Source organism: Terrapene carolina, unplaced genomic scaffold, assembly GCF_002925995.2.
Source record: "Terrapene carolina triunguis isolate 2854851 unplaced genomic scaffold, T_m_triunguis-2.0 Scaffold951, whole genome shotgun sequence".
Lineage (NCBI taxonomy): Eukaryota > Metazoa > Chordata > Testudines > Emydidae > Terrapene > Terrapene triunguis.
This window is the reverse complement of record NW_020665302.1, coordinates 1,955,084-1,974,629: the sequence shown is the minus strand read 5'-3', so window position 1 is coordinate 1,974,629 and position 19,546 is coordinate 1,955,084. Positions and strand designations below refer to the sequence as shown.

Sequence of the window (19,546 nt, the reverse complement as noted above, 5' to 3'; positions counted from 1 at the left end):
TGAGATTTCTAAAGATAGCTACAGCACTCGACCCAAAGTTTAAGAATGTGAAGCCTCTTCCAAAATCTGAGAGGGATGAAGTGTGGAGCATGCTTTCGGAAGTCTTAAAAGAGCAACGCTCCAATGCAGAACTACAGAACCCGAACCACCAAAAAAGAAAATCAACCTTCTGCTGGTGGCATCTGACTCAGATGATGAAAATGAACATGCGTCGCTCCACATTGCTTAGATTGTTATCGAGCAGAACCAGTCATCAGCATGGACGCATGTCCTCTGGGATGGTGGTTGAAGCATGAAGGGACATATGAATCCTTAGCACATTTGGCATGTAAATATCTTGCGAGGCTGGCTACAAAGTGCCATGCGAACATCTGTTCTCACTTTCAGGTGACATTGTGAACAAGAAGCAGGCAGCATTATCTCTTCCAAATGTAAACAAATTTGTTTGAGCGTTTGGCTGAACAAGAAATAGGACTGAGTGGACTTGTAGGCTCTAAAGTTTTACATTTTATTTTTCAGTGCAGTTATTTTTGTACATAATTCTACATTTGTAAATTTAACTTTCATGATAAAGAGATTGTACTACAGTACTTGTATGAGGTGAATTGAAACATACTATTTTTTGTTTTTTATAGTGCAAATATTTGTAAAAAAAAAATAAAGTGAGCACTGTACACTTTGTATTCTGTTATAATTCAAATCAAGATATTTGAAAATGTAGAAAACATCCAAAATATTTAAATAAATGGTATTCTATTATTGTTTAACAGTGATTAATCGTGCGATTAATTTTTTTAATCACTTGACAGCCCTAGTAAGTGTTCTTGTAAAGTTGTAAAGTCAGAGTCAATAAACGTGCATTTTTTAGCTCTACATGTGGCCCAATCTATACTGGTCATTGAATTTAACCTGGGGAGGAACACCATTCATCCAGTTTCTGCGTTTCCCCTAGTTTAGCTGAAGTTATCACAGGGTCATAGGTAGTCTGCATTTGAAAACCGATTAGCTTTTGAAGATGCATCACCATGTTGGATGTACAGCGGAGATTTTACATCTATTGGTCTTTGACAAAAAAATAATGAAGGCTTTAAAGAAAAGGGAATAAGAGCCAGTAAAAGACTGGGGAAAGACTTTGTGGGAAAAGACTGCAGCAGAGCAACCACGTGGAATGTTACAATTTTGGATTGGGAACCTCTTACGAATGATGACAGTTAAGAACTTTGGACTCAAATATTCTTGTCTTCAGGATGATAGTGAATTGGGATTCAGTCAGAGAAATTTTGACATTGAATTCCTCAGATCATATGATGAAACATACCATGCTGGTTCATGATCATCTTTTTCTGGATTAGCAACAGCTGCAGCCACTGATTTCTCTAGAAAATATCTGATTTGTGCAACAGTAGTAAGCATATGAATGCATACCAAGTTCATATTTATCAGAAATTTAAATCTTGGAATTTGAAGAGACGCTTTTAAGGAAAAGAAACCTCCAATCCTGTGCAGTTTAATCATTGTCAGGGCAGGTTTTATTAGTTAAAATGACTTAATTAGTTGTCGTTTAAAAGAACCAGTTAGTATAGTAAGTAATCAAGGATTCACATGTATTGATTACTTCTTGATAGAAGAGTGCCAGTCAATGATTCACTGTTTTGACACCTTGTAATAGGGGGAACTAATATAATTTTCCCCTTAACTAATACTCTTAATGCCACTACATAAAGATCATAGTTTAGATTTTCTTGATTCAAACTGCTAATATTATTTAACCAGTAGCTGTTTTATTGGTCTCCTGTTTTTGACAGGACTAGATGACCTCCTGAGGTCTCTTCCAACCCTAATTGTCTATGATTCTATGAATAGTGCACCTCTGATCTCTAGTTTTGTTGCATTGATTGGCGGGGAAGTATGTTACAAATTAGTTAAAAACTTTAAAAAAATCAGTTTGACACACATATTAAATTGAGAGATAGACAGTCTTTCAAAATTGCAGTAACCTTCCTGACTCTCAGTGTTTGACATTTCAGAACCACTCATGAGTTCTTGTTTGGTGCCCTTGCTGAGCTTGTAGATAATGCCAGGTATGTATTTGAGATTGTATTTATATTGGGAGTTAATTAAGTTGCTCTGCTTTAACTAGCCCACGTATTTAGGGTAAGCAGCTGAGTGACCTTCACTACCAGTAGATCTTAAGAAGAAAGATGTAATACAGAAGTTTATATTATAGCTGAATGGTGATGGTGCACCTGTATCCTACATAAGATACAGGCCCTGCCCAAGAGGAGGAGGGGCCCCATCTTGAAAAACTGATAGTATAAACAGCTAGAAAACACACTGTGTGTTGGGAGACCAAGGAGGATCAGTTTTATATCCTTTTTTCCCTAGCCTTTTGATGTGGTTTTGCATTGTTGTGCTTTGCAAAAGTGAATTTTATGGCCATTTTGAAGAATAGTTAGGTCATCTGGTGCATTGGGATAGGGAGGGAGGTTCCAGACACAAAGGGGAGCGCAGATTCTGAAGAACTCTTGCTTGAGGAGAAGGTAAGTAATGTAACGGAAGTATCGATGTCTTTCAAAAGCTGAAAGAAGCTTGAAGTTGGAGGCTTATTCCACCGTGATGTACTAAGATATTTTTCCTTCATGTACTCATTTTTCCCTCCTAAAATGAGTGTTTGACGGAATAGGTATTTGCGTTGTAATCAGATTTAATTAGTATGCAGCATCAGTGTCTTGTGGTGGAGTTTGGATCCAAACAAGGGAAGGCCAAAAATGCAATAGTACACAAAAGCCTCTTGGATTTCTTTGAGGGGTGCTGACGCTTAAAGCCTTAGAGAGACATGGTGGGTGAGGTAATACCTTTTATTGGACCAATTTCTGTTGGTGAGAGACAAGCTTTCGAGCTTACACACAGCTCTTGAAGAAAAGTTTTATGTAAGCTCGTCTCTCACCAACAGAAGTTGGTCCAATAAAAGATACTACCTAATTTGCTTTGTCTCTCTAATATCTTGGGACCAACGCGGCTACAACAACACTGCATACTTAGAGACTTAGACAGTTTTTGATTCATAATGATAACTCCTGTTGAAATTCCTACTCATACATGCAAAATCCTCTTGGGCTCCTAGCGTCTTTCGCCTTCATTCACGCTTTGGACGCTGATTGTGTTTTTGTTACTTTGTAGAGATGCTGATGCCACGAGAATAGATATTTACACAGGTAAGTCAGACTTGTCTTTTCCTTCGATGCCAGCAATGTCAGGAGGATTGCAAAATACACCCAGCAAATTACGGATTAGTAATGCCTTCAAATCTATTACATTTCTAACATCAAAAAATCATTCAGAAGGAGAGGTGTAGGAGGGTGGTGAAGGGAGTCTTGCATTGTCTTTAAATGGGTCTTGAATTCATCAACTAGAATCCTTTACCAGACTAAAGGAATCTTATAGCGTTTAAGGCCAGAAGGGACCAATAGATCATCCAGTCTGACCTCGTGTAACACAGGGCACCAACACCACCCAGCACCCGCGCACTAACCCAACAACTGAAATGAGACCAAAGTATTACAACCCACAGGAGACCAGATGTGCTAGTGCCAGAGCCCTCTGCAGTGGCAGGGAAATGATTCCTTGAGATAAACCCAGATAATCCTGGCAAGTGACCCGCACCCACATGCTGCAGAGGAAAGTGAATAACCTCCAAGGTCACTGCTAGTTCTGACATAGGGTAAAATTCCCTCCTGACCCCGCATATGGTGATCAGTTAGACCCTGAGCCAGTCAAGAACCAGCCAGTCAAGCACCTGACAGAGAGAATGCACGGTGTCACCTCTGAGCCCGGGGCCTCCCCCAAGGTCTCATTTCCAGCTGTGACCATCTCTTAATGTTGTTTGCCCCCACCATTTCTGTTTGGAGACTGTTCCAGAACCTTATCCCTCTGATGGTTAGATACCTACTTCTAATTTCTAGCCTGGATTTGTTCATGGCCAGTTTATATCCATTTGTTTTTCTGCCTACATTGTCATTTAGCTTAAGTAACTATTCACCCTTCCTGGTGTTTATCCCCCTAATGTATTAGAGAGCAGAAAACCCCGTGCAGCCTTCTGTTTGCTTTACTAAACAAGCCAAGCTCTGGGCCCTTCATTCCCCTGATCATCCTAGTAGATCTTCTTTGCACCTGTTCCAGTTTCAGTTTATCTTTTTGGAACATAGATGACCACAATTGTACACAGCTTGATTATTTTCTTCTCAGAAATTTAAAACATAAGCTTCCTCTGCTTGCTTTGATTTAGTATGTGAGCTTAGGCTACTTTCCTTTCCCGATGAAAGGTTTTGATATGGTCTCCCACAGTATTCTTGCCAGCAAGTTAAAGAAGTATGGATTGGATGAATGGACTATAAGGTGGATAGAAAGCTGGCTAGGTTGTCGGGCTCAATGGGTAGTGATCAATGGCTCGATGTCTAATTGGCAGCTGATATCAAGCGGAGTGCCCCAGGGGTCAGTCTTAGGGCCGGTTTTGTTCAACATTTTTATTAATGATCTGGATGATGATGGGGTGAATTGCACCCTCAGCGAGTTCGCAGATGACACTAAGCTGGGGGGAGAGGTAGATACGCTCGAGGGTAGGGATAGGGTCCAGAGTGATCTAGACAAATTGGAGGATTGGGCCAAAAGAAATCTGATGAGGTTCAACAAGAAGTGCAGAGTCCTGCACTTAGGAAGGAAGAATCCCATGCACCACTACAGGCTGGGGACCGACTGGCTAAGCAGCAGTTCTGCAGAAAAGGACCTGGGTATTACAGTGGACAAGAAGCTGGATATGAGTCAGCAGTGTGCCCTTGTTGCCAAGAAGGCCAATGGCATATTGGGCTTGATTAGTAGGAGCATTGCTAGCAGATCGAGGGAAGTGATTATTCCTCTCTATTCGGCACTGGTGAGGCCACACCTGGAGTATTGTGTCCAGTTTTGGTCCCCCCACTACAGAAGGGATGTGGACAAATTGGAGAGAGTCCAGTGGAGGGAAACAAAAATTATTAGGGGGCTAGAGCACATGACTTACAAGGAGAGGCTGAGGGAACTGGGGTTATTTAGTCTGCAGAAGAGAAGAGTGGGGGGGATTTGATAGCAGTGTTCAACTACCTGAAGAGGGGGTTCCAAAGAGGATGGAGCTCGGCTGTTCTCAGTGGTGGCAGATGACAGAACAAGGAGCAATGGTCTCAGGTTGCAGTGGGGGAGGTCTAGCGTACAAAGAATGGAAGAGGGGAGGGATCAGCAAGGAAACCTACCTTATTGAGGTCAGAGCATGTAGGGATGCGGTGAGAAAGGCCAAAAGCTGTGTAGAGTTGGACCTCGCGAGGGGAATTAAATCCAATAGTAAGAGGTTTTATAGCCATATAAATAGGAAGAAAACAAAGAAAGAGGAAGTGGGACCGCTGAAGAATGTAGATGGAGTGGAGATTAAGGATAATCTAGGCATGGCACAATATCTAAATGAATATTTTGCATCGGTCTTTAATAAGGCTAATGAAGGGTTTAGGAATAGAGGGAGCAGGACAGAGGGGAATAAAGGAGGGGGGATTGACATTACAGTATCAGAGGTGGAAGCCAAACTTGACCAGCTAAACGGGACTAAATCGGGCGGACCGGATGATCTTCATCCTAGAATTTTGAAGGAACTGGCGCGAGAAATTGCAAGCCCCTTAGCGATAATTTTTAATGAATCTGTAAACTCGGGGGTGGTACCGTTGGACTGGAAAATAGCTAATGTGGTTCCTATTTTCAAGAAGGGGAAAAAAAGTGACCCGGGTAACTACAGGCCTGTTAGTTTAACTTCTGTAGTATGCAAGGTCTTGGAAAAATTTTTGAAGGAGAAAGTAGTTAAGGACCTTGAGGTGAATGGCAGTTGGGACAGATTTCAACATGGGTTTACGAAAGGCAGATCGTGCCAAACCAACCTGATCTCCTTCTTTGAGAAAGTAACAGACCTTCTAGATAAAGGAAATGCAGTGGATCTAATATACCTCGATTTTAGTAAAGCGTTTGATACTGTACCGCATGAGGAATTATTGGTTAAATTGGAAAAGATGGGGATCGATATGAAAATCCAGAGGTGGATAAAGAACTGGTTAAAGGGGAGACTGCAGCGGGTAGTACTGAAAGGTGAACTGTCAGGTTGGAGGGAGGTCACCAGTGGGGTTCCTCAAGGTTCGGTTTTGGGTCCGATTTTATTTAATCTATTCATTACTGACCTCGGAAGCGAATGTAGGAGTGGGCTGATAAAGTTTGCGGATGACATAAAGTTGGGAGGTATTGCCAATTCGGAGAAGGATCGGGATATTCTGCAGGGAGACTTGGATGACCTTGTAAATTGGAGTAATAATAATAGGATGGGTTTCAGAGTAGCAGCCATGTTAGTCTGTATCAGCAAAAAGAACAGGAGTACTTGTGGCACCTTAGAGACTAACAAATTTATTAGAGCATAAGCTTTCGTGGGCTACAACCCACTTCTTCGGATGCATATTGAGTGAAACATATCGAGGAGATATATATACACACATACAGAGAGCATGAACAGGTGGGAGTTGTCTTACCAACTCTGAGAGGCCAATTAAGTAAGAGAAAAAAAACTTTTGAAGTGATAATCAAGGTAGCCAAGTACAGACAGTTTGATAAGAAGCAAGTGTGAGAATACTTACAAGGGGAGATAGATTCAATGTTTGTAATGGCTCAGCCATTCCCAATCCCTATTTAGCCCTGAGTTGATTGTGTCTAGTTTGCATATCAATTCCAGCTCAGCAGTCTCTCCTTGGAGTCTGTTTTTGAAGTTTTTCTGTTTTAAGATAGCCACCCGCAGGTCTGTCATAGAATGGCCAGACAGGTTAAAGTGTTCTCCCACTGGTTTTTGAGTATTATGATTCCTGATGTCAGATTTGTGTCCATTAATTCTTTTGCGTAGAGACTGTCCGGTTTGGCCAATGTACATGGCAGAGGGGCATTGCTGGCACATGATGGCATATATCACATTGGTAGATGTGCAGGTGAACGAGCCCCTGATGGTATGGCTGATGTGATTAGGCCCTATGATGGTGTCACTTGAATAGATATGTGGACAGAGTTGGCATCGGGCTTTGTTACAAGGATAGGTTCCTGGGTCAGTGTTTTTGTTCAGTGATGTGTGGTTGCTGGTGAGTATTTGCTTTAGGTTGGGGGGTTGTCTGTAAGCAAGGACAGGTCTGTCTCCCAAGATCTGTGAGAGTAATAGAATGAGATTTAATAGTGAGAAGTGTAAGGTGATGCATTTAGGGATGACTAACAAGAATTTCAGTTATAAGCTAGGGACGCATAGGTTGGAAGTGACCGAGGAGGAGAAGGACCTCGGAGTCCTGGTTGATCGCAGGATGACTATGAGTCGGCAATGTGACGTGGCTGTGAAAAAAGCTAATGCGATCTTGGGATGCATTAGGCGAGGTATTTCTAGTAGGGACAAGGAGGTGCTGCTTCCGTTATACAAGGCGCTGGTGAGACCTCATTTGGAGTACTGTGTGCAGTTCTGGTCTCCTATGTTTAAAAAGGATGAACTCAAACTGGAACGGGTACAGAGAAGGGCCACTAGGATGATCCGAGGAATGGAAAACCTTTCCTATGAAAGGAGACTCGAGGAGCTTGGTTTGTTTAGCCTAGCCAAAAGAAGGCTGAGGGGGGATATGATTGCTCTCTTTAAATATATCAAAGGGATAAATACCAGGGAGGGAGAGGAATTATTTCAGCTCAGTACTAATGTGGACACGAGAACGAATGGATATAAACTGGCCATGGGGAAGTTTAGGCTTGAAATTAGACGAAGGTTTCTAACCGTCAGAGGGGTGAAATTTTGGAACAGCCTTCCGAGGGAAACGGTGGGGGCGAAAGACCTCTCTGGCTTCAAGATTAGGCTAGATAAGTTTATGGAGGGAATAGTTTGAGGGGATAACGTGATTTTAGTCAATTAGGCAATAACGTGCCATCGCTGGTAAAATGAGGGTCTGGCTGGAGAATCTTGCCTGTATGCTCGGGGTTCTACTGATCGCCATATTTGGGGTCGGTAAGGAATTTTCCTCCAGGGTAGATTGGCAGAGGCCCTGGAGGTTTTTAGCCTTCCTCCGCAGCATAGGGCAGGGGTCGCAAGCTGGAAGATTCTCTGCGACTTGAAGTCTTTAAATCACGATCTGGAGACTTCAACAGCTGAGTTAAGGGAAAATGGGTGGGTCAGCTTTTGTGGCCTGCATCATGCGGGAGGTCAGACTAGATGACCATATTGGTCCCTTCTGACCTTAAAGTCTATGAGTCTGAGTCTATATTAGGAAACACTATTTCAGTAGGAGGGTGGTGAAGCAGTGGAATGGGTTACCTAGGGAGGTGGTGGAATCTCCATCCTTAGAGGTTTTTAAGGCCCGGCTTGACAAAGCCCTGGCTGGGATTATTTAGTTGGTGTTGGTCCTGCTTTGAGCAGGGGATTGGACTAGGTGACCTCCTGAGGTCTCTTCCAACCCTAATCTTCTATGATTCTGTGAAAGAGGTTAATTTTTCTGTAATAACACCTACAATTTCATCTGCTCCTGTTTTTCCTACTAAGAGTTCTTATTGATGGTGACTAATCATTTTGTAGTGGTACCACACACAAATCAGCTTGAAGTCTGAGTCCTGCTTGCTGTGCTACTCCAGTCATGAAAACTGTTTGGACACTTTTTCAAACAATTTTTAATTCCCCTTCCTATTTTTGTGTAATGGTTCTGTTAATTCTTCTCTTGTTGTAGAACGGCGAGAGGACCTGCGAGGTCAATTCATGCTATGTTTTTTGGATGATGGAGCAGGAATGGATTCAAGTAAGTGACAGGAAGTTCTATTTGCAGTGTCACGCTGAGAAAATAACTTTAATCCTTGCAAGTATTCTGCCAGTGTCACATCCCTATGGTTTTGATGGGCTCAATGGATGAGGCATGTGGTATAAAAACTTAAGTCAGACAATTAGAGCAGCAGTGGCACAAGACAGAAATTGAATCCGATTGTCACAAGGAGTCCATGCAAATCCATGTCACATCTGCAAGAGAGATTTAAGAGCCACTTTTTCCTCTGCCATGGAATCAGCGAAACTGTGACAAGAATAATTAAACCAGACTTCCTTCATTCTGCCTTGGACCCAAATATGTCCTGCTGAGAGGAGTTCTCTGCCTGCTTTCCAAAAATTCTAGCTAAACGGAGAAGTTTTTCCAGGACCAAGCAAATGGATTCTGAAGACCTTCTTTCACAAGTTTGACTCAGGCACATCACTACAGGACCTCTAAGTACTGTGGGAAGTCCATGCCACCACATAAATGAATCCTTTACTCTCGTGATGAGTGACACCCACCTAGATCATCTGCTGATCCAAAGCATATCAATACCACTCTTGGATAAGGTATTGACTGCCATAAAACTTTCAATAGTTTAACATGGGCTGCAGAAGATCTTACCAATTAAAGCCCTGTCTTACTTCCCTTCTTTGAGTAAGGTTATTAAGAAAGTGGGGCAAAAAAGATTCCAGGAACACCTGATATATCAGTAACCTAGAAGTTTCTCAGTCATTTATTTGATTGAGGTTTGTACTAACTACATAAGGGCATCCATCCCAGGCTCTGGTGCTCTTGGCAAACTGTACAATTAATAGCAGACTCAACAGTTGATTTAGTGAGAGCACAGTTACAGCAGCAACCTATCAGCAAAACTACCTCTGAAGTGCCAACCTCAGCCTTTCCATCAACTTCCTGTGGGCCAGGGAGACAATTTGGGTCTTAGAGTGTCCTGAAGATTAACACATGTTCGTCTTTTGGTCTTGGACAGAAGGCAGACATCCATGTTAATATTTTAAGATTTACCAGCAGCTTTTGACACTGCCTCTCTATACTACCGCCTTGTCAGAGTGACCTGGCAGGATGGGTGGAGTCACACTGAGTTGGCTAAGTGTCATTTCTTGTGGACATATCCAAGAGGGTTGTGGTGGTTGGTTGCTAGTCTTCCCTGAGCACTCTCATCTGTGGAATCTTGCAGTATTGAGACCTGTGTCTATCTTTCAGCATGTATATTGAACTACTAGAAGATATTAGAGGATGATATGGGCTTCAGTAGTAGCAGTTCATGACAACATTGTGCATCAGACATGAATTATGTCCTTTGCCAACTGACTTGGTGCTTGAGTGAAAGTGTTAGTTCATCCTCAGTCTGGGAAGGATAAATGCGATGTTTGTAGGAAGGGGGGAAGTGCTTTGAAGAATTGGATGGAACCATGTCTTTGCCCTTTGAGAGCATCTGCCATTTCAATTGATATGCAGCTCTTACTGACTCCACACTGCCAGAAAATGCCTCTTCCTATCTTCAGCAGGCCAGAAGAGTGTGATTCTTTATGATGCAGACCTAATCACAGTGATCTGTGTCTTCATTGCCTCCAGGCTGGATGATCGCAATGGGTTCTGCCAGTAATGAAGGCCACATAGGAGCCATGTGGAAGCTCTACCTCGTTCATTATGCAGCAGCAAACTTAGAATCATAGAATATCAGGGTTGAAAGGGACCTCAGGAGATCATCTAGTCCAACCCCCGCTCAAAGCAGGACCAGTTCCCAACTAAATCATCCCAGTCAGGGTTTTGTCAAGCTGGGCCTTAAAAACCTCTAAGGATGGAGATTCCACCACCTCCCTAGGTAACCCATTCCAGTGCTTCACCACCCTCCTACTGAAAGTTTTTCCTAATATCCAACCTAAACCTCCCCCGCTGCAACTTGAGACCATTACTCCTTGTTCTGTCATCTGGTACCACTGAGAACAGTCTAGATCCATCCTCTTTGGAACCCCCTTTCAGGTAGCTGAAAGCAGCTATCCAATCCCCCCCTCATTCTTCTCTTCTGCAGACTAAACAATCCCAGTTCCCTCAGCCTCTCCTCATAACTCATGTGCTCCAGACCCCTAATCATTTTTGTTGCCCTCCATTGGACTCTTTCCAATTTTTCCACATCCTCCTTGTAGTGTGGGGCCCAAAACTGGACACAGTACTCCAGATGAGGCCTCACCAATGTCGAATAGAGGGGAATGATCACGTTCCTCGATCTGCTGGCAATGCCCCTACTTATACAGCCCAAAATGCTGTTAGCCTTCTTGGCAACAAGGGCACACTGTTGACTCATATCCAGCTTCTCGTCCACTGTAACCCCTAGGTCCTTTTCTGCAGAACTGCTGCCTAGCCATTCAGTCCCTAGTCTGTAACAGTGAATGGGATTCTTCCGTCCTAAGTTCAGGACTCTGCACTTGTCCTTGTTGAACCTCATCAGGTTTTTTTGGCCCAATCCTCTAATTTGTCTAGGTCCCTCTGTATCCTATCCCTACCCTCCAGCTTATCTACCACTCCTCCCAGTTTAGTGTCATCTGCAAACTTGCTGAGAGTGCAGTCCACGCCATCCTCCAGATCATTAATGAAGATTTTGAACAAAACCAGCCCCAGGACCGACCCTTGGGGCACTCCGCTTGAAAACGGCTGCCAACTAGATATGGAGCCGTTGATCACTACCCGTTGAGCCCGACGATCTAGCCAGCTTTCTATCTACCTTATAGTCCATTCATCCAGCCCATACTACTTTAACTTGCTGGCAAGAATACTGTGGGAGACCGTATCAAAAGCTTTGCTAAAGTCAAGGAATAACACATCCACTGCTTTCCTCTCATCCACAGAGCCAGTTATCTCCTCGTAGAAGGCAATTAGGTTAGTCAGGCATGACTTGCCCTTGGTGAATCCATGCTGACTGTTCCTGATCACTTTCCTCTCCTCTAAATGCTTCAGAATTGATTCCTTGAGGACCTGCTCCATGATTTTTCCAGGGACTGAGGTGAGGCTGACTGGCCTGTAGTTCCTCGGATCCTCCTCCTTCCCTTTTTTAAAGATGGGCACTACATTAGCCTTTTTCCAGTCATCCGGGACCTCCCCCGATCGCCATGAGATTTCAAAGATAATGGCCAATGGTTCTGCAATCACATCCGCCAACTCCTTTAGCACCCTCGGATGCAGCACATCTGGCCCCATGGACTTGTGCTCGTCCAGTTTTTCTAAATAGTCCCGAACCACTTCTTTCTCCGCAGAGGGCTGGTCACCTTCTCCCCATACTGTGCTGCCCAGTGCAGCAGTGTGGGAGCTGACCTTGTTCTTGAAGACAGAGGCAAAAAAATCATTGAGTACATTAGCTTTTTCCACATCCTCTGTCACTAGGTTGCCTCCCTCATTCAGTAAGGGGCCCACACTTTCCTTGACTTTCTTCTTGTTGCTAACATACCTGAAGAAACCCTTCTTGTTCCTCTTAACATCTCTTGCTAGCTGCAACTCCAAGTGTGATTTGGCCTTCCTGATTTCACTCCTGCATGCCTGAGCAATATTTTTATACTCCTCCCTGGTCATTTGTCCAATCTTCCACTTCTTGTAAGCTTTTTTGCGTTTAAGATCAGCAAGGATTTCACTGTGAAGCCAAGCTGGTCGCCTGCCATATTTACTGTTCTTTCTACACATCGGGATGTTTTTTTCCTGCAACCTCAATAAGGATTCTTTAAAATACAGCCAGCTCTCCTGGACCCCTTTCCCCCTTGAACAGAACTGCTGAAAAGAACATGTTGCTGTGCATGCTGCACTGGCTCCCCATCCAATTCTGGATCTGCCTGAAGGTCTCAACTCTTATATTAGACTGTTTAGGATCTAGCAATTTCAGAGATGATCTCTCTCTGACACCCGCTCACGGCAGATGTTGCAGCCAGCTGACTTCAGGATGAAACTTGCAAGGGCCAGTAGAAGGTTGTCTACCGGACTTTCCTACCACCAGAAATCAGGCTGAGTCTTGTGTTCAGTGTAAAACACTTCTCTGTACAAGCCTTCCCTCCAAAAAGGTGGTCTTAGAATGGCTTGGCAATGTTTTGCCCTGTAGACAGACCAGAACAATCTCACTTAAACATGGAACTCAAACAAAGGAAGGATGGAACATACGACGTGTGGGAACGAATGTTTGGTTTCCCTGGCTGTTCATGTAGTTCTTCAGTACAAAAGAGATGAGCATATTAGGAGGGAGGGATAGCTCAGTGGTTTGAGCATTGGCCTGCATTGGTCTGCTAAACCCAGGGTTGTGAGTTCAATCCTTGAGAGGGCCATTTAGGGATCTGGGGCAAAAAATCTGTGTGGAGATTGGTCCTGCTTTGAGCAGGGGGTTGGACTAGATGACCTCCTGAGGTCCCTTTCAACCCTGATATTCTATGATTCTATGAAATACCTTCATAACTCTCCATACTTATGGCATTGCAGCCCAGATATACTCCATAGTATCCTCTAATAGCTTCATGTACACGTTGAACATTAGGGGGAACAGAACCCTATGGTACTCTTGTTCTGAGCTTGAGCTCTGGCTTCAAGTAGCATTGTGGGAAAGCATTGGTCTTGGAAAACCGTTCTTGAATCCAGTGAGCTTGCAGCATTGTAATACATGGCAGATGTTTGGGGAATACTCGGCTAAGGCAGTGGCAGATGCATCAAAAAAGGCCCAGGAAATCTTTGCTTCCCTTTAAACAGACAAGAGAATACAGGACATTCCAAAAGAACAGTCTGTTCGTCTAGAGCCTGTTCTTTTCCAGGTACCGTAGACAGTGTGGCAGTGGTTATTCCCAAGCAAGATGAAATAAACATAATAGGTGAGGTAGAGGTTAGGGGAGACTTCAAACCAGCTTCCTCCTCCAGAAAATATCAAACACCTAGTTTTGAGGCTCAGTGTCTAAGGCCCCAAGCCACTTTGAGGAGAGACTCCTCTTTGTGGATGGGGGGGGGTGCAAATGACTTTGACAGAGCAAACTCAGAGAATGAAGCAATTACTCTCTAGAACTGGCAGTCTATCTTAGAGCCGTGTTTAGTCTTTCCTTATGGCTAGTAACATCCAAGAGAGTCAAGATATGCACAAGTTCGTTACCTATCCTTTTTAAATTGAGGCTATAGAAGAAGTTTTCTAAAAGAGGCTCTACTCTAGAAGTTTAGTGGCATCTGGATGGTGGTGGACCTTAAAGCCCAGAAGAGATACCTGCAGAGATAAAGGGCCAGTCTGCACTGAAAACTTATATCGACATTGTTATCTCTCTCAGGGATGTGAAAAATCGACATCCCTGAGAGATGTAGCTATGCTGATTTAATCCATGGTGTGAACAGTGCTAGGTCGATGGAAGAATTCTTCCATCCACCTAGCTACTGCCTCTCAGGGAGGTAGATTAACTACAGTGACGGGAGAACCCCTCCCATCACTGTAGTGTCTACAGTGACGTGCTACAGTGGTGCGGTTGCAGTGCTGCTGCTATGCCACTGTAGTGTTTTAAGTGTAGACATACCCTGAGATTCCATATGTAAACCCAGAATCCACTTCCCTTGCCATCTCTGAAGAAGGCATATTTACATATTCCAATCAGGGATACTTAAGATTTGCAGGGCTCCACCCACTCATGTAGCTACCTTCCTTTAAGTCTGTTCAGAAATGTTCCAGTGTATTGATACCGGCCTGGACACAAAGTGGTGTATACATGTCTGTCCTTTCCCAGATAAATACTGATCTGTGCTCCTTTAAAAGAGAGACCCTTCAGGACACCCTTGTTACTGTTCATCTCTTGGTGCATCGTGGTATCTTAATTGACAGAGATGGTCAGCTAAGAACAGGTTCTTGCAAGGGCAGGCGAGCTCCGATCTAGTATTGACAGTGGAGACCACAGATGACAGCCTATATGGCTGGGAGCAAACTTCTAACAATACCTGTACCAGTACTTAGAAAGCCATGACACTGATTACAAAACACACCACAACAGCTGATCCACACATAACTGACAAGCTCTTCTACACAAAGAAGCTCATTTCCTCATAGTTTGGGTAGGAAAGTTGCCTATTCTTGCATAGCCTCTATGTCAGGGGTTCTCAAACTGGGGGTCTTGACCCCTCAGGGGGTTTTGAGGTTATAACGTGGGGGGTTGTGAGCTGTCAGCTGCCACCCCCAAACCCTGCTTTGACTCCAGCATTTATAATAGTGTTAAGTTAAAACACTTTTTTTATATATTTATAAGGGGGTGGGTGGGGTTGCACTCAGAGGCTTGCTGTGTGACCGGGGTCATCAATACAAAAGTTTGAGAACCACTGCTCTATATGAAAGGTAATCTCAATTGCCTGGCTAAGCAGACAGCAAATAGATCCTGTAGAGTGAAGCCTTCACCCATTCCTCTTGTCATCAAGAAAATTCGGAGAGCCAAAGAGAGGGGCAGGAAGCTGTTTCATCCCCCGCATCCAAAAAAACACGTTGCCAAGAAACCCATATTTTTTGCTCATTTATAAGGTTTTAGAAGCCGCAGACGTGGGTGGTCATATGTAAAATACCACCTTTACGTCTTTCTTCTCTTCCTGCTCATAAACTAGGGTTCTTCATAAGCTCAGGGGAGACCAGGTCTAGTCATTCTCATCTCATTATGGCTGAGAAAGCTGTAGTTCTGTGACATAACAGACGAGGCCATGGAACAGCTAGTGTCCCTAACGTACAGAAAAGCTCCTCTGACTTATCCAGACCTCAGACGGCTCAGATTTCAGAGGAAATGGTTACAGAAAAGAATATTCTGATTAATTTCTATTCTTCTCAAGGAACCATTCTACTAATAGACAATACTTCTCTACATGGCTTGAAATTTAAACACTGAGGCAGAAATAAGCAAACCTTAGACTAATGCATGCCTCTCAACTGGCCTGAAAATTCCTCAATAGGCATATGTCCTGAGAATTTGTAGACCAGGCAAGATTTACTCCCATACAGTCACCCGGAAGGTTTAGAATCATTCATACTTAAGCTGGTCACAGACCTCCATAATAAATTTCTCAAACTGTTAACTTTACCAAATGTCTATTCTGTCATCTAAGGTTATATTCATGTCTTATATGTTGAGGCCTTATTCATAGAATGCTGATAGCAATGCACTTGCCACACCAAAGAAGCGGTACTTTAATTTTTGAATGGATCTGATTTTTATTCAAACATTAATTTGAAGGAAGGGTTTAGACATCTAAATCCTTCATGGTCACATGGCTATGGTGTTGTGTGTTGGAAGCATGTAAAGCAGAGGGTTCCCTCTGAAGGCTAATTTGTTTATCCTTGATCTTATGATTCATGAAGTTGTATCCCCTTTATGAAGAAATATGCAAATATACAAGGTGACTATATGGTCCTGGGTTGTACCTTTGCTACACTTGAAATTAGACACACAAGTATGTTCCAATTTGGTCTTTGGCAGGAAAGCACTGGATGCCATAGCATCACAATGAACTCAAGCCTTTGTTGTGCATAGATTTTTTTTTTTCTATGCATAGATACCAACGTGCCTTAGAAATACCATGGATCAATGGGTAAATTCTGGCTCCAAACTAATACCTTCCCTGTACAACTGCATTTCTGATTAAAATCCCATGATTGGGATCAGTGGACCTGAATATGAAGAACGGGAAAACGTGTCCATCTGAAAATTTTCCTTTCTTCAGTAATTCAAGTCCACTAACTCAACCACTTGTTTTGTGGTTCAAGGTACTGGGATATTTGTTCAGTGGTTCTTTGCTCTGTGCCCAGTGGACAACAAACAACAACTAAGCTACAAATAATATGGCTAAAGTTATAGTATAAACAAGTTCCATCGTTACTGCTCACTCCAACTAGTTTGTGCTTCAATGGCAAGGCTATAGCACTCACCCTGTGATGTGCAGGTCTCTCTTTTCCCTTGGAGCTTCATGGAATCCAGAAGCCTATTGAGGATTAGTAGACAAAACAAGGAGCCTTGTTAGGTTTTGCAGATGTGATTCAAACACTCTGTCTGTTTGTCTTGGCTAATGAGGACCAATCAGTGGACTGGTAGCTGGTCCCAAGAGGTACATCCTCGAGCAACTCCCTTTAGAATACAGTGCAGTCAGAAAACAATACAGCTATACCATTTATTCACCAAAAACTTATATGACAAGGAACATGAACATAAAGCTTAACTAAAGATATTTGTCATGCAGGCTGGAAACCTAATTTAAAAGGACAGGCAAAGAAACATACACATAGATGGGGTCTCTACTGCTACTACCACAATAAAGCATCAGTCTGTTTTCTTTGGACACAGATTTAGAAATTTCAGGGTTCCTGGCAGGTTGTTAGGGGCAGGGAGATGAAGGCACTCTTTAGCCCCCTCTCCCAGAGGAGATGGATCGCTGCAGCTCTTAAAAGCTGCTCTGAAGTGTCCTCACCTATTTAGTTTGACTTGACACAAGATGGAATTTCCATGAGTAATTAGACCTGTAGAGCCAGTCATATTGATCCCCCTGCCATTCCAGTCTTCTTGTCTGAACTCAGGAATTTCACATCGTCTTTGAATTTGTAGATTCAGTTTCTCCCCAATAGATTCTTTGTGATAAGTGTTCTTCGAGTGATGGTCCCTATATGTATTCCAAACACGGGTGCACATGTACGCTGGAGCCGGAAGATTTTTTCAGCAGTGTCGGTTGGCCCGCATGTGTGCTGTACATAACCTTGCCTGCACCATGAGGCTATATGAGACTGTGCAGGATGATGCTCCCTTAGTTCCCTCTTACCGCTGCATGGTTGGAGTTGGAATCCTTGTTACTCCATATTTGCAGCTTGCCTGCAAGAATGCTTGTCCGTTGTACATAGTTAGTATTTCTCTTAATTTTTTATTATAATTAGTGTAATTAGTCTTAACCCTCGCCCAGTCTGGGGCCAGGCTCTCCCCCTGCTTCTCCGGGGGACTGTGCCCCACATTCCAGAGTTCAAGAACTGTGGGTCGTGCCCTCGCTCATTCTCCATGAGACATGAGTACCACCACTGCCTTTATTGCCTTGGGGAAGCTCATCTAGCTGCCCATTGCAAAATCTGCCACTCCTTTCTGCTGTGGACCTGTGGGGCTCACCTGTTCCGCCTCCATAATTTCCTCAGGGAAGAGGCTCCCTGGTTGCATGCCTAGTCTGACCAGGAACTGTCAGTTCTGACAGTGCAACGCCCTTCACCAGCGGTGAGCCCCCCTAGCACTTCTTGCACCTCAGATCCAAAGGAGCAGCTGGTGCTGGAGAAGTCCCAGTGTGAGTCGCAAACGCTCTCATGGACATCGTAGCAAGTCCCCGTCACTGACAGTTGCCAATCTCAGTGTTCCCTCCCCGAGTGGCGCCCGGTCGGGTGAGATACTATGTGCAGAGACCACCTTAGTTTTCCTCATTCTGAAGGCAAAGCTAAAAAGAAGCGGGAGGTGGCAGTAACAACATCGAATGCACTGGCTGGCCACCAGCACCGCTCTTTGGCGCACACACTGCCAGTGCAACAGCTGTCTCTGCACTCCATACCGTGGATGCCACCACGCTGTGCTGATGATATTCGAGACATGCCCTGGATGCCTGGTGGCATTTATGCCCTCCTCCTGGCGGCACACATGGATCTGCCCTATCCATCTTTTCTGCTGCTCGGGGACCGGAACCCCCCTCTCCAGCAGACGCATTGTTCCTACTGGGGAATAGACCTTGACTGGCCCTTGGCTGCAGACTGTCCATACCAACAGCTTCCCCAATAGTGGGTGTCTCCTCCAACTCTGAAGTCCTCTCTGGGGAAAACCTGTCCTTCTTTCCTGTGTCCCAGTACAGCTCCGACTCTCAGGCACGGCTGGTGCATGTGTCCGGGTATGCTCCCCTCCCCCCCGCTGACGCCTTGGTACTGCTACCCTTGGGTCCCACCATACCATGAGGACCCGACCTCTTGGCAGTATTGGCCATCCTGCGACCCTTATCACTGGCCTTATTCACCTCAGGCCACCCACCCTTCGGTCCGGGCCCCTGTGCCAGACCCAGACAGCTCAGACTCAGAAGTGGAGCCAACAGTCCTTACTATCACCGCCTCCTTGCTGGATGATACCCTGATTTCCCCCCACCCTCTCACCTCCTGACAATCATAAGTAGTACCAGGAGCTGCTGCAGAGGGTTGCTAGTGACTTGGGCATACCCCTGGACGAGGTCCAAACCACTACCACCACCAGTTGCTGGATATCTTCCAGTCCCAAGGACCAGCTTGCGCTGTGTTGCCCATCAATGATGCTGTCCTGCGGCCAGCGTGGATGATCTGGCATATGCCTGCCTCCTGTGCCCCCATGGCCAAATGGACAGATCACTAGTACTTTGTTCCCTCTAAGGAAACAGACTTTCTTTTCTCGCACCCACACCACCCACCCGCTTCCCTGGTGGTTCACATGGCGACCGAATGCTCGAGGCAGCAGATGCATGGCCAGCGCACAGGGCAGCTAGACTTCTGGGCCGGAAGCTCTACTTTTCCGCGGTGTTGCAGTTTCGCATGGCCAATTACCAGGCTTTGCTAGCAAAGTATGACTTTAACAATTATGCCAAGCTAGCAGAGTTCTAAGATGACTTGACATTGGACAAACGGCAAGGCTTCCAGGCCCTTGTGGAAGAAGGTCATCTGATTGACC

General features: G+C 44.4%; 1 protein-coding gene across 1 annotated transcript in view; it reads left to right on the top strand.

Moving 5' to 3' along the window:
* The window catches only part of MORC2 (MORC family CW-type zinc finger 2), a 100,524-nt gene that overhangs the window by 7,043 nt on the left and 73,935 nt on the right, over window positions 1-19,546 (top strand). Inside the window, exons 2-4 of the mRNA XM_026661180.2 lie at window positions 2,028-2,081; window positions 3,181-3,215; window positions 8,787-8,855. Of these exons, the coding sequence (XP_026516965.1) occupies window positions 2,028-2,081; window positions 3,181-3,215; window positions 8,787-8,855 (158 nt within the window). The remainder of the gene's footprint in view (window positions 1-2,027; window positions 2,082-3,180; window positions 3,216-8,786; window positions 8,856-19,546) is intronic.